Genomic DNA, 13,922 nt, shown 5'->3' on the forward strand with positions numbered 1-13,922 from the left:
TAGAATATTCATGTGTTTTGCTTTCAGCAGTATTAGTAGGAGAGTGCTTTCTGACTGTGCAGCTCATCCCGAGTCTGGGGAGTGTTCCACTCAGCCAGCAAACAGCTGAGTCTCCCAAGGCCATGGTAATGGGGTTCATGACCCCTTCATGGGCTGTTCTGCATGTCAGATGTTCCATCCAGCTGCAGGCTGGAGAGTTAAACGGTGACGCGACTCGTCTGGCAATTACAAAATTCTTTCTAGCGCGGCTAATAAAAAATGTAAACTATTGTGGACCAGTTAGGAAGACTTTATTTGCATAATCTGAAGTGACACGATGCTAGGACGACACTGCTGTAGAGTTGTGCAACAGCTAATCAAGATTATTAAAAAGAAAATGGTTGTTTGTTTTTTAGACTGAATTTTTTTCAAGTTGATCAATAAAGTTATTTTCTCAAAAAATCAAGTAATTAAAAAATTATTAATGGGCAAATGATCAATTATGGAAATAATCACTAGTTGTAACTTTACTAATATAATTGTCTTGTATATATTTAGCTTGAAAATAGTTTTGACAAACTAACATTGATTTTCTTTTCTCCAATTAATTCAGTAATCGTAATCATAAGGGAGCAAATGGGGGAAAAAAATAATCACTAGTTGTAACTAGTAGTATTGTCTTGTTTAATGTGAAAATTAATGGCAGACTAATAATTGTATTTTCCTGAATAATCAAATAGTTGTAATCTTAATGGATCATGATAAAGTTAAATAACCCTTTTTAATCCCACAGCAGGAATTTTGCAATGGGACAGAAATGTCAGAAAATATACAAATAATATATAAAATCTACCGGAAAAATTAGACCCCTTAAAATTATGAGTTTCTTTGATTTTACAAAAAAAAACTCACAAGCCATCAAACCAAGCTGAACTGCTTGACTTTTTTTTTTGCACCAGGAGTGGCATAATGTTATCCAAAAGCAGTGTGTAAGACTGCTGGAGGAGAACATGCCAAGAACACGCATGAAAACTGTGATTAAAAACCAGGGTTATTCCACCAAATATTGATTTCTGAACTCTTAAAACTTTTATAAATATGAACTTCTTTCTTTTGCATTATTTTAGGTCTGAAAGCTCTGCTTCTTTTTGGTTATTTCAGCTATTTCTCATTTTCTGTAAATAAATGCTCCAAATGACAATATTTTTATTTGGAATTTGGGAGAAATGTTTGTAGTTTATAGAATAAAACAACTATGCTAATTTTACTCAAACATATACCTATAAATAGCAAAATCGGAGAAACTGATTCTTGTATATATTCAAGAAATACAAGAGAATATAATACTAATGAAAACATATAAATCTAGAAAAACTAGAAAAAACATGGTTCCACAGTATGACAGTATGACGAGTGATATTGCACATTGGTTGATAGTAAATAAGTGGCAATATTATTAAATAATAAATACATGGTGATTGTAATCAGACTGTGTGAATAATGGATTATTGGATTATTGTAATGAAAATGATTAATCCTCTGAGTGAATGTTTCTGTGGATTCTTCTGCAGACCCTGGCTCCTGCTGTGGAGTGGCTGGACTACCTGTCCTCTGTGCTTTCACCCCTGGAGCTGAACGATACAGAGCCGGTGGTGGTTTACGCCAAGGAGTACCTACAGCAGGTCTCAGAGCTCATCAACAAGACTGACCGCAAGTACGTCTGTCTCCATGGTTACAGGCAGGGCTGACTGGGTATTTCCCCAATGCTCAGAGGTTTTTAACATGTTAAGTGACTGTATTTAATGCTCTCAGGCTGTGCTGGTTTTGCCCAGAGGAGCACACAGTGGCTGGAGAGGTGCAGAGTGCTTCAGGGTTATTCTCTGCTCTGTTGATCCCTGGGCTTGATTTGAGGAAGATGGAATACAAGGGAATGCTTTAAGCCAAAAGTCATGGGATAGCAGTGTGTAAATTGAACAAGATACTTTATGCCAAAGAATGGGAATGTCACATCTATAAGTGTGAAGTATTGTGTGTACTGGGAATGCAAAATATTATAAAAGGCATTACCACCCTCAGTGGACAGCACAGTGGGTGGTATTGATTGACTGACTGTGACCGACTGTGGCTTACATCCATATTCAATCCAGGGGAAACTGCATATCGTCGCTGTCCAATGAAAAACACTTATCTCCATTTTTGTCAATTTTTAGTTTACTACATAATTTGAACAGACAAACTGTCCCTTACACTGTGAACGGACCAATAGAAACTCTTCAAAATGACCTGAAATAAACTCTTTTTACATTGACTTCCATTAAAAGTTTACAAGGTTTTTCTCTCTCCTGTTTGCTGTTTTGGAGATAAGCGTTTTTCATTGGACAGCGACGATATACATCACACAGCACAGGGCAGGGTTGTTTAGCTTCCATGGGGTAAAAGCAAGCAAGCAAGTTATTGCACATAATACTAGTTCCTGTCCCATGACCTTTGGCATGTCTACATAAATATAGAAATGTCAAATGTATCACTATGCACATTTAATTACATTACAATATTGCTTTGCTACAATACAGTTCCATCTCAATATGAAACATTGTTTAATAAAGAACAAGTGAAGAGATACCATAATATGTACCTTATATATTCATATAATACTGTGGGGAAACAGCCTATGCCTACTTTCTTTCTAATTTATCCATGTCAATACTGTGAAATGCAGATCGCCAAACAAAATGTAAGAAAAGGATACCCTCATCAAACAGGAGACATATTGTGTAAAAAGTGTTTTTCATTGTTCTTCAAGCAACAAAATAAACCCAATTTAATTCAGCTGATTGAACACAGCTGGCAGCCCTGCTGAATGTGGATGTGCTTATATTGCGGTTTACCATCAGAGGGAAGGAGTTTTTACAAGCACACACTAGATCATGATTACCATGCATACAGCACTTTAACATTCATGCACATGATATAGCAATACCTTGATCTTTTTTATTTATTGTAAATATCTAATGAAATTGTTGCTCTTTGTTTTTGTTTTATCCCCTACTCCAAATGTTATGGATCAACTTACTTCCACCTTTTAATATAAACACCATGTAAGATCTAATATCGAGCATCATGGCAACATTGCTGCAAATTTTAAATGAGCTTTTAACTAATTGCAGTGTCTTTTGACTTTTGCGCTTTAAGCATTTTGACCAGTAGGCCTGGCACGATAACTACTTTTTTAGGATGATGCTTTTTCACAGAAATAATTGTGATAACAATATTATCATTTTAAGAACATTTGATGCCACTGATATCAAATAGTCTAACATGATAATATATTACATTTAAAAAAAAAGTAAATTACACACCTGTAATGCAAAATTAACTTTTAATTAATAATAGTTTTTTTTTCCTCTTTATTGACATTATGTGCCATGTCAGTGTACTAAGGGTTTATTTTAGGTAATTTTGGAGAATTTCCATTGGTCTATGCATTAAGAAAGGGTTTTTATGTTAAAATGATGTAGTAAACTAAAAATCGACAAAAATGGAGATATCTATTATGTAATCCAATTTTTTTTGCAGTACCGGTATATTTCAGACCAGCTTTTATATATGTTACATTATTGGTTTAGTATATAAATTGCTAGATGTATTTCAGCAGCAGCAGTTATGTAGCAGTCAGTACCTTGGCCTAAAAGAATACTTCCTAATTTCATTCTTTCTGTCTCTCCCTCTCTCCCACAGTCTGCTGAACAACTACATGATCTGGAATTTGGTGCAGAAGGGAGCATCTAGTCTTGACCAGCGATTCGAGAACGCTCAGGATAAATTACTGGAGAGTCTTTATGGCACCAAGAAGGTGAGCACACACTGTCCTTTTTTTTATTGTGTGTGAGGAGTCTTCAGCTTTTTAAATGCATTTACTCATTATACTGTATATTATTTAATCCTGACAGTCTTTACTAAAATGTCTGTTTCTCTTTCTCTCTGTATGTGTGTGTGTGTGTTGTTTTTCCACCTCTGTTTGTGTGTAGTCGTGTACTCCGCGCTGGCAGACGTGTATTGGGAACACAGACGATACGCTGGGTTTTGCTTTAGGAGCACTCTTTGTTAATGCCACCTTTGACAAACACAGCAAAGAGATAGTGAGTTTCAAAGTGATCCGAATGCAGCTCAGTATTCTTTTATCTTTAACATTTTAACTCCTCCTATTAAGATGTCATTTCTCACACTATGTTACAAATTATTTTCATTATTTTTCTCATTGTCTCACATGACTCGTGGCTGCCTCTGTGTGGTCACAGTGGGAACTACAATGTTGTCACTGTTAGACTTTCTTGTTACTTATTTTTAGAAAGGATATCAGCCCTTTTATTAAAAAACAATGATCAATGGAACAGTAGTATTACATCAATGCAGAATTCAACACTTTAACACAACACTAACATTTTAAAATGTTTTTTTTTTTGTCTGTAAAGTAACATTTTGGCGACTCAACTTTTTGATCTTCATATTTTACATTTGTCCTAATGTCCTTCATTATATATATTATTGTTTATCGTTTGAGGATGTAAGGCTTGGATGCAGCTGTTCGTCCATTGAAACTCATTCCATTAAGCTCTCAACACTCTACAGACCTTCAAACTTCATGTGGCCTTCAGATGAGTTCAAGAATAGTAGTGACTGACAGAAAGTTTGCTATATCTGCGCGCTTTGTACCTCAGCATCTGCTCTGACCCCGCTGTGTTGTTTTACATTGACTGACATGGAGCTGATTTTGTTCCAGGTTGTTATCACACTACTTGTTGACTGTGAAATATTTACCATATTTTTTGCACTATAATGCACATCGTATTATAAGGTGCACTACCAATAAATACCTATTTTTTTTACATAAGGCACGATGAATTTTAAAGCGACAATATATTTTTAAGGGACATTATAATGAACATCTAATTCAGCTGGTCTCACCACTGGGTGGTGGTGGTGGGGGTAGCTAACTAAGTTAAGTAAAGCTAAGCTAAGTAAACAGAACTAATAAAAAAATACTTATTTTAAAGTCAAACGAATGCTGGATGTTAATCTACACAGATTTTTTCCTGAAAAGCTGTTTAATTGAGTGAGTGATGTGATTCCGTTTTTTAAAGTAAGTTTAGATCCCTGAATTTCTCTGGCACGAAGGCTGTAGCATTAGCATTAGCGGCTAACCGCTAGCGCTCCACTGAGGAACCCGGAGTATTTTGGTAAGCCAAGGTGATTTTAGCTAGCACTTCAGCAGAGTGGCTTTACAGCTCCTTACAACCTGACTGGTATTTTTTTTTGGAAAAATAAAGGATTTTAAGTGTGCCTTGTAGTGCAAAAAATACGGATATAGTGAGGAACTGTACTTGTTGCACAGGGGCTGCATCCTATCATGGCACCTGAGCTCCTAAGAGTGACCCATTCTTTCACTAATGTTTGTAGAAGCAGTCTGCATGCCTAGCTGCTTGGTTTTATACATCTGTGGCTGTGGAAGTGATTGGAATCTGAGTTCAGTGATTTGGATGGGAGCAAATACTTTTGGCATTATAGTTACACAGTATATTTGGACAGTATAGACTGAGAGGTACATTTTTGTTTTACAATCACTAACTAGTGTATTAAGCTCTGTTTATTAAAATTAAATGTTCGAGTTTTACAGATCAGTTTTGTTGATCATATTCTGATGCTGGATAAGCACACACAACTCTTAAGTTTAAAAAATATTCACAAGACTTATTCTGTGCATGCAGGCTGAAGGCATGATCAACGAGATCCGAACTGCCTTTCAAGACGCACTGGATCATCTAAACTGGATGGATGATCAGACACGAAAGGCTGCCAAGGAAAAGGTGGGAGAGCATGCATTAGCAGCCGAAACATAACAGCTAAAATGTGATCTTTAATAAATTATTTTAACACAATTTCAATCTCTGACTTTTTCTGTTAAGGCTGATGATATTTATGACATGATCGGTTACCCAGACTTCATCCTGGACCCCAAGGAGCTTGATGATGTTTATGATGGGGTGGGTGAATATATATGTTGCTTTTTTTTTTTTTTTTTACTAATGATTCAGTTATGTGAAAGGTATTAAAGATTTGTAGTGACTGTAGATTCTCTGTGCTTCCAGTATGATGTGTCCGAGGATAACTTCTTCCAGAACATGCTCAACTTCTACAACTTTTCAGCACGGGTGATGGCAGACCAGCTCCGCAAACCCCCAAATAAAGACCAGTGAGTATAAAGACCTTTGTTTACAGTGTAATTTAAATTTTGCTTAGTAAGTGCTCTTTACTTTTATATAATTATTATACGTTGTAATTTAACCCTCCTGTTATGTTACGGGTCAAATAGACCCATTTTAAAGTTTAAAGATTTAGGAAAAATAGTTGAGTCTTTTTTCGGTATGAAACCTATTCTGCTTGCCTTAATTAGTGTAATCTACATAATATGAAAAGGGTTCATCTCACATATTTGCAACCACCCCCTGCAAAAACTAAAACTAAAACAATGTTATGTTTCTCAATGTTATGCTTTTATGTTATGTAAAACTATTGTGTTTTATATTTTGGTCTTTTAAAAGTAATAAAGTAGTGAAAAAAAATGTTGAACATGTATTTTTTTTTTTTAATTAATCCTCTTAATTACATCCTTACCTGTTAGAGGTAAAAAAACAGCATTCCACTAAAGTTAGTAATGAAATATTCACACTGCTTGTTAGGATTTGTTTTGTTTCAGACATCTTTTGTATAATAAAACATGCAACAGATCAGATTGACCTGGGAGCACCATTGCTGTTCCTGACAAATGATCATAACATATTGATGAAACATGTATAAAATAATTTAGTAAACAAAAAGTGTTTACCCAGTATATGTTGGATTCTTCAAAGTAGCCATCCTTTTCTTTGATGACTGCTTCGTGCACACTCTTGGCAATCTCTCAGTCAGATTCATGAGGTAGTCCCCTGGAATGGTTTTACAGCAGTCTTGAATGAGTTCCCAGAGATGAAATGAGCACTTGTAGGCTGCTTTATCTTTGTCATTTTAATGTCATGTCTTCAATATTAATTTATATTAATATTAACTGAAATTTACATTTGAAAATAAAATCGAAAAGCGAATTGAATGAGAAGATATGTGAATATGTCCAAACTTTTAATTGGTACTGTGTGAGCAAACAACATAGTTTATACCAGAAATGTTAAAGAGTGTAAGTCCTGCCTAATTTTTTGTGTTTTCTGTCTCCGTTAACTCTACAGATGGAGCATGACTCCCCCCACAGTAAATGCATACTACATGCCCACCAAGAATGGCATCGTCTTTCCAGCTGGAATCCTGCAGGCTCCCTTCTATGCCCGGGATCATCCAAAGTGAGTTTATTTCTACGCTTTTATTTTTGTTCTTTCTTATGTTGGTAGTTTTTATATCCAGCTATATTAATTATATTATTCCTCTGCAAGATAAAACATGCCTGTGATAATGAAGTGTCTGTATGTATGATTTGTGTTTTACAGAGCACTGAATTTTGGAGGCATTGGTGTGGTCATGGGGCATGAGCTTACTCACGCTTTTGATGATCAGGGTGAGTAAATGTGTATGGGATATGATGCACTTCATTTAGGGCTGCAATTTATAATGTACAATAAATATACCCAGATCTTGTCTGGAGTGGTTCCACTTTCTGGTGTAAAACTTCTAATCTAATCTAATGCTGTGTTTGGGTGCTGAGTGGAACATAGTATGTACCCCAAATGGTTAACTAGAAAGAACTACTTAACTCTGTTAAGGTTTTTATCAGAAGATTAACCGACAAGTTAAATATCTCAAAACAATTTCATGGCTTCTGTAGAATATCTAAAAAAAAATGACTAATATTTCACAGTGTTTGTGGACGACTCAATGTGAAGAATTAATATTAGTCCAAGGTGTTAGAGTGAAATTACTTAAAACGTGTTATTAAGAACTGAGATACAATGTAAAAAGCTTGCAGTATGGTTTACATCATCTTTACTTGTGTATCATCTATAATTCTGAGTTTTCTCCTTATAAATACAGTGGTTTGGGCACATATGATCATTTTTATGATTTTTCTTTATAAATAATTAATTGTTTGGATCAGCAGTTTGTTTAAAGAATTTTTGCACACTTTCTGTAAATCCTATAAACTTCATTTCACTTCTCAAATATCAAATCTCAAATATATTTTGTACCTTGTTTCTAATAATCCTTCTTTCCTTGCAGGTAGAGAGTATGATAAAACTGGGAATCTCAGACCTTGGTGGCAGAACTCTTCAGTGGATGCCTTTAAAAATCGAACAGAATGCATGGTGGACCAATACACTCAGTACACCATCAATGGAGAACACATCAATGGAAAACAAACCTTGGGAGAGAACATTGCTGACAATGGAGGCCTGAAAGCTGCCTATCATGCAAGTTTTTTTTTTTTTAACAGTTTTGTATAGAAATCACACATTTAAGGATTTTACTGAATATTTTTTTAGTATACAGTATGTCATTTATATTAGCAGTTTTGTATTTGTAATCTAAACGAACATAAGTGTTTTGCCATATTTACAGCCATATTTATTACATTTTCACTAGTGTTACTCAAAAACCTTGTCTCCAAGATGTCAACTTTTAAATGAGAAGAAAATAGTCTTGAAGGAAAAATCCGGTGTGAAATGGACTTGAGGTATAGAGAACATATTAATATAGCCCACCTATTCTCTATCTCTATTTTTACACCAGTATCAGGCTCAAAGTAGCTCCAGACTTCATTGGTTGAATTCTGAAGGACCTGACATTTAAACCAAGGCACTAAAAACCTTTATTGGAAGTCAGAGTGAAACAATTTTGGAGTATTTCTTTTGACCTTTCCATCATAAAATGTTAAAACAATGTAAAGAACTGTGATTAAAAACTGTAAAAATTGGGAAACAATAATGTTTTATTTTATTTTAATTAATTTTGGACTGATTGTGTGATTGCAGGCATACAGGTCATGGGTGAAAACAAACGGAGAGGAGAAAAGTCTCCCAGCAGTCAATCTTACCAATGACCAGCTCTTCTTTGTAGGGTTTGCACAGGTAACTCAGCTTTGATCACCAGCATTAAATAATATTTTCACACATCAACTCACAAAATGATCTTAAGATTCGATTAACTCAATATAGTAAGGTTCAGTAAACATTTGTTTGTAATAATAACTGCGTAAAACATTTGCGCTGAGTTATGTATTTCATTAGCGTTTAATGTTGTTTATGTAGTTTGAAGGATCAGAATTCAAGTTTGTCCTAATTCAAGTTTACATCAGCAATTTCAGCCTCTCTTTAGTAGTGGTTTAAGGAAATATATTTTATTTTACAAAAATGTTAATTTAGTGTTCAAATCCAGAGTGTTAGATAGCAGTGTTGTGCTTTGTGTCAATTTCCATTGTTCTGATTACATAAAAACTAACAACCATGTTTTTTCAACTTATTTATACTATGAAATAGGTGTGGATGATATGGCCAAACATTATATTTTTTTCATTTCTATTGATATAATTCAGATATCAAAACTGCTGAAACAAAAAGTTTTGAAAAATGAATGACAGATGCTGTAAATGTGTAGAATGCAGAAATAATGAAAAAAATAAAACACTGAAATTACGGTGTGCCCTTGAATTGTAGTTATGAAAGGCAAGGTCCCACTTCTTGATATCTTACAAAGCTATAAACGCCACATCAACCACTTGTTCCTCTCCCTCTCCTCAGGTCTGGTGTTCAGTACGAACCCCGGAGAGTGCTCACGAGGGTCTAATGACCGACCCTCACAGCCCACCCAAATACCGTGTTATTGGCACGCTGTCCAACTCCCCTGACTTCTCCCAGCATTTCAACTGTCCGCTGGGCTCCCCTATGAACTCAGGCCATCGCTGTGAGGTGTGGTAAGGCCAGGAGCGCGGAGGCGAGCCAGGGGGCGGCCGGCTTCTCTTTGCTTTGACCAGTCAGAGCTGAAAGGATGGACTGTGCCCTTCTACCAAGCACTGGACTTTTTTTTTCTTTTCTTCTTCTTCCTTTTTCTTCACAGAACATGAAAGGCTGCAGGACCTGAAGTGGATCTGAACAGGTTGGTCCAAAGGCTGGAGAATACACAGGGAGTGTTTTAGCTTTTATTATGTCCAGCCTTTAGAACAGGCAACTGATCTCTCACTTTCCTTCTGCACCTCCACAGAAGCCCACACTGGGCTGTCTCATTTCTTTTTTTTTTTTTTTTTTTTGCTGCACTTGAACTTCTGGGTGGTACAGTGAGGACAAGGATAAATCCCTATCCCTTTCCCTTTGCTTTTGTTTTTTTGTGTGTATGTGTGCTTCACGCCCTGTTTACAGCAATCCAGCAATCCTGGACAGGCCTCATTCCCCAGGACATAAAAAAAAAAAAGAAAGAAAAAAAGTGATATCTAAGGGATGCCTCTCCTTGTCTTTGACTTCACATGAAATGTTTGGTTCCCTCTGTGACCTCACAGGAAGTGCCATACTCTCTTAGTGACCTCACAGGAAGCGTCACAATATGGAAATGCAACGCTGAGCTCGGTCCGTGAGCCCACAGGAAGGAAGGGTAATGAGGATTAAAGCATTGCGTTCTCTCTCCGCTACACCCCACCCCCCACTCTGTGTTGTAATCTCACCAAAAAGCTGCAGCATGGTAGGTGGTTCATGACGAGGACAGCCATCCAACCTGTGTATATTGACATTAGCATATTATTAATATTATTTTGACAAAGTTGAAATTACATGGTTATTTTAAACTGCTTTTGCCAAAGAATGTTCAGTTGGCTTTGGTTAAGTTCATGTTCATCCACTGTGTTCTGTTGCATTTTGTAAAATCACTCTGCTTTAGCCTACTTACACACTGGTCAGGAGGTGTCTGTTGTTATTCCCTGCAATGTTTAACTGGTGTGTGTGTGTGTATGAAAGGACTGATGTACGTCTCATTTTGTGCTGAACTTTCTATGACGTCTAGTCTGCTGAAATGATTTAAAGACATTTTATTCATTTATATATATTTTTTTGAAAACCACTAGGAGATGAGATGTGTTCTTTCTCCTGTCTTTTTCTCAGTCATGTCATGTGATTAAACCTGCTCATTCCACACTTAGACTAAGGCCCCGTTCACAAGTATCCGGATATTTTTTTATAATGTTTTGTCCTCCTGTTCCTGGGAAAACACCATTTTGGGTTTTGAAAACTGTTGAGGGGGGAATTTTTTTTTAATGAAATCACAAAAACTAAACAAAATGTGTTCATGTTTCTGGCTTAATCTCAAATCCTTACTCCCTATTTAGTGAACTACACAATGTATAAAACTACACCATCCACACGCAGATAGCACTAGATTTCAGATTCATTTCAACATATAAATACATAAAAGTAAATATGCTTCTATTAAAAATATTTAACACTGCTGGAGTTATAAACTCTTTTTATGACTTGTGTAGTACACTACAGAGGGAATAATGTGCAGTTTGTGATTTTAAATATCTGGATACGTGTGGATGTAGCCTGATGGTAATTCAGTTACACTTACTAGCTTTGAACATTTCAGGATAATGCGATAAATATAAATGGAGGGTATTGCAAATCTGCTGCTGAACACAAGCTACTTTTATTGCCAGTTGAAGTGTTCAGTCTAGCTAGCCTAGTCACACTATCACACTATGAGGGGTTGGTTATTTCACTGTGTTATTGAGTCATTTGATATTGTTTTTTAAGCCATGAATGACACCAGCAAGTACAGTTTGCAATTTTAGATGTCTAAAATATAATTTTACATAGCAACTGATTATATTGTTTATATTCGAAAGTTTTTTTTTATGACCTCTAGTTACACATCAACCCAGCTAGCCAGATAGTAAGCTTAAATTGGTCTGCTGGCTCCACGGACTGTTCGTCCACTGACTGACTGGCATGGCTGGTCCACCCACAGACCACCCAAATAAGTTTTTAATGCATTTCACACAAGATGTCACTAGTCACTAATCTTCAGATTTTAAATGCCTAGAAACTTTTATTTTGGAAAATAAACTAAAGATACTAAATACTACAACAACTAAGAAGAAAATAACGACTGGCTGGGTCACCAATTGCACGTATATACTAATTTTATTAGTGTGGATTTGGCAGGTTAGTACAAAAATATTACTAAAAAAATATGAAGCATAGTTACTGCAGGTTTTGCTGTCCCTGTTTTTTTTCCCCAGTGACTCCCTTTCCTTTACGCACTGTATTTAAGGATAGAAGTGAAATTTAGTTAATAATGGCAACCACCCTGCTAATTTTTTTTTTAAAAAGCCCTTGAATTGTTTGACCAGTTCTGGGTATGATTTAATGATCTTTGATAACATTTTTTGAGTCGAGTATATAGTATAGATAAAGTGTTAAGTAGTACACAATTAAGACACAGCTTAGGTCTGAAATACCGGTAACCATATTTTGTTAAAATTGTTGTTGCTGGAACTGAAAATCAACCTAACAAATAAATGATAACTAAGAAATGAATGTGGATAGCCAGCTGTGCTAGGGATGTATCTACATATAAACTACACAAGTTTTTTTTTTGGAGTAAAAATTGAGTTATGACTTGGTATTGCTGGTGTTATTTTAGGCTAAAACAGCTTGCTGTTGTTTTGAGTGATCACTGTCTGTTTAGCACATTACACACATTGTGACTAAATGCATCTATTAAGCTATGTTAACATTAATTCAAGTTATTCTTGGGTCCTTCCATAATTTTTTGCATTTTATTACATGTACGGAATCTGACAAATATGGAATCATTCCATTCTACAGAAGGTTTCAGGCCTCTGCTCCGTCTGCCTTAAAATGCACTTCTGTTGGATCCAGTAGAGATAATCTTCATTGGTTAGCTGTCTGAAAATGCTAACGTCTCAATACATGCTTACATTGCTGCTGTTTTTTCCCTGAGACTGATTGGCCTCCTGTTGTAACGTCTGTATCACCGGGCTAGTCTTTTGTAATGTTGCACCTCCATTGCTTAGTTTGCTTCATAAAACCTAAACTTAAGCAAGATAATCTAAACCTGCCTGCTCAGTCCGTCCCTTCGCTAACTATCTCTCTCTTGTGAATTTTATTTTCACTAGGAGAAAAAGAGAGAGAAAATTTTGTGGCTGTGTGGAGGCATTAGCGAAGTATGTGTACATTACTCTATTTAAAAATGGAAACTTTAAGAGTTTGTTTGTTTAAAGGCCAAATAGACAGACAGATAGTGCCATAAAATGTTCGACATGCTTACCACTAGTTTTATTTTAACTACCAGTCTAAACTGATTTTCAATAAATGTTTTTTGTTGCTGGCCAGTCAAAATCCAGCTTTGTTGTTTTTCCACACAGTGAGAAAGTAGCTTCAGTATTATGCGTTTTTTTTTTTTTTTTTTTTTGGTGGAACATGGGTGGAAAAGCTCTCAAATCAAAAAGGGGTTAAAAAGTTCAGGCCTGGTAAGCCTGATGCAGAACGTGTCAATAAAGTGTTCTTCAGCAGTTTCTGTCCAAGGATGGCAACTGTATAAGTGGGATTTTGTTCTCATCTTCCCTGTATTGTTTGTTTGTTTGTTTGTTTTTTGTCTGTACTTTAAGATGATGTAATGTTCTAGCCTTATTTAATTCACAAAGTGTACATTTCTTTGATCGATGGTCTGTTTTTTGTTTGTTTTTTGTAATGATGGCAGTGAAGGTTACACTGAGAGCTTTTGAATTTGTAAGACAAAAGGACGTTCCCTGTTATCGAATCAATCAGTATCTGTCTGAGGACGCTCTGCCCAGCCTATAGTGCAACATTCCGCCTAGAAAAGTATAAACTGAATCTGAAATAAAAGTATATATTATAAAACACTTCTCTATGTGTGGTTATGTATGTGCTGCTCTT

General features: G+C 35.8%; 1 protein-coding gene across 5 annotated transcripts in view; it reads left to right on the forward strand.

Annotated features, from left to right (window-relative positions):
* The window catches only part of ece2b (endothelin converting enzyme 2b), an 81,434-nt gene extending 67,546 nt beyond the window's left edge, over nt 1–13,888 (forward strand). For all 5 annotated transcript variants that reach the window (XM_049467322.1, XM_007236753.4, XM_007236754.4 and 2 more), the window contains 11 exons: nt 1,551–1,693; nt 3,718–3,832; nt 4,008–4,118; nt 5,745–5,843; nt 5,943–6,020; nt 6,126–6,229; nt 7,257–7,367; nt 7,512–7,579; nt 8,239–8,429; nt 8,991–9,086; nt 9,756–13,888. In XM_049467322.1, the coding sequence (XP_049323279.1) occupies nt 1,551–1,693; nt 3,718–3,832; nt 4,008–4,118; nt 5,745–5,843; nt 5,943–6,020; nt 6,126–6,229; nt 7,257–7,367; nt 7,512–7,579; nt 8,239–8,429; nt 8,991–9,086; nt 9,756–9,932 (1,293 nt within the window). In that variant the 3' untranslated portion in view covers nt 9,933–13,888. The remainder of the gene's footprint in view (nt 1–1,550; nt 1,694–3,717; nt 3,833–4,007; nt 4,119–5,744; nt 5,844–5,942; nt 6,021–6,125; nt 6,230–7,256; nt 7,368–7,511; nt 7,580–8,238; nt 8,430–8,990; nt 9,087–9,755) is intronic.
* The last annotated feature ends 34 nt before the right edge of the window (nt 13,889–13,922 follow it).

This window comes from Astyanax mexicanus, chromosome 18 (assembly GCF_023375975.1).
Source record: "Astyanax mexicanus isolate ESR-SI-001 chromosome 18, AstMex3_surface, whole genome shotgun sequence".
Taxonomy (NCBI): Eukaryota; Metazoa; Chordata; class Actinopteri; order Characiformes; family Acestrorhamphidae; genus Astyanax; species Astyanax mexicanus.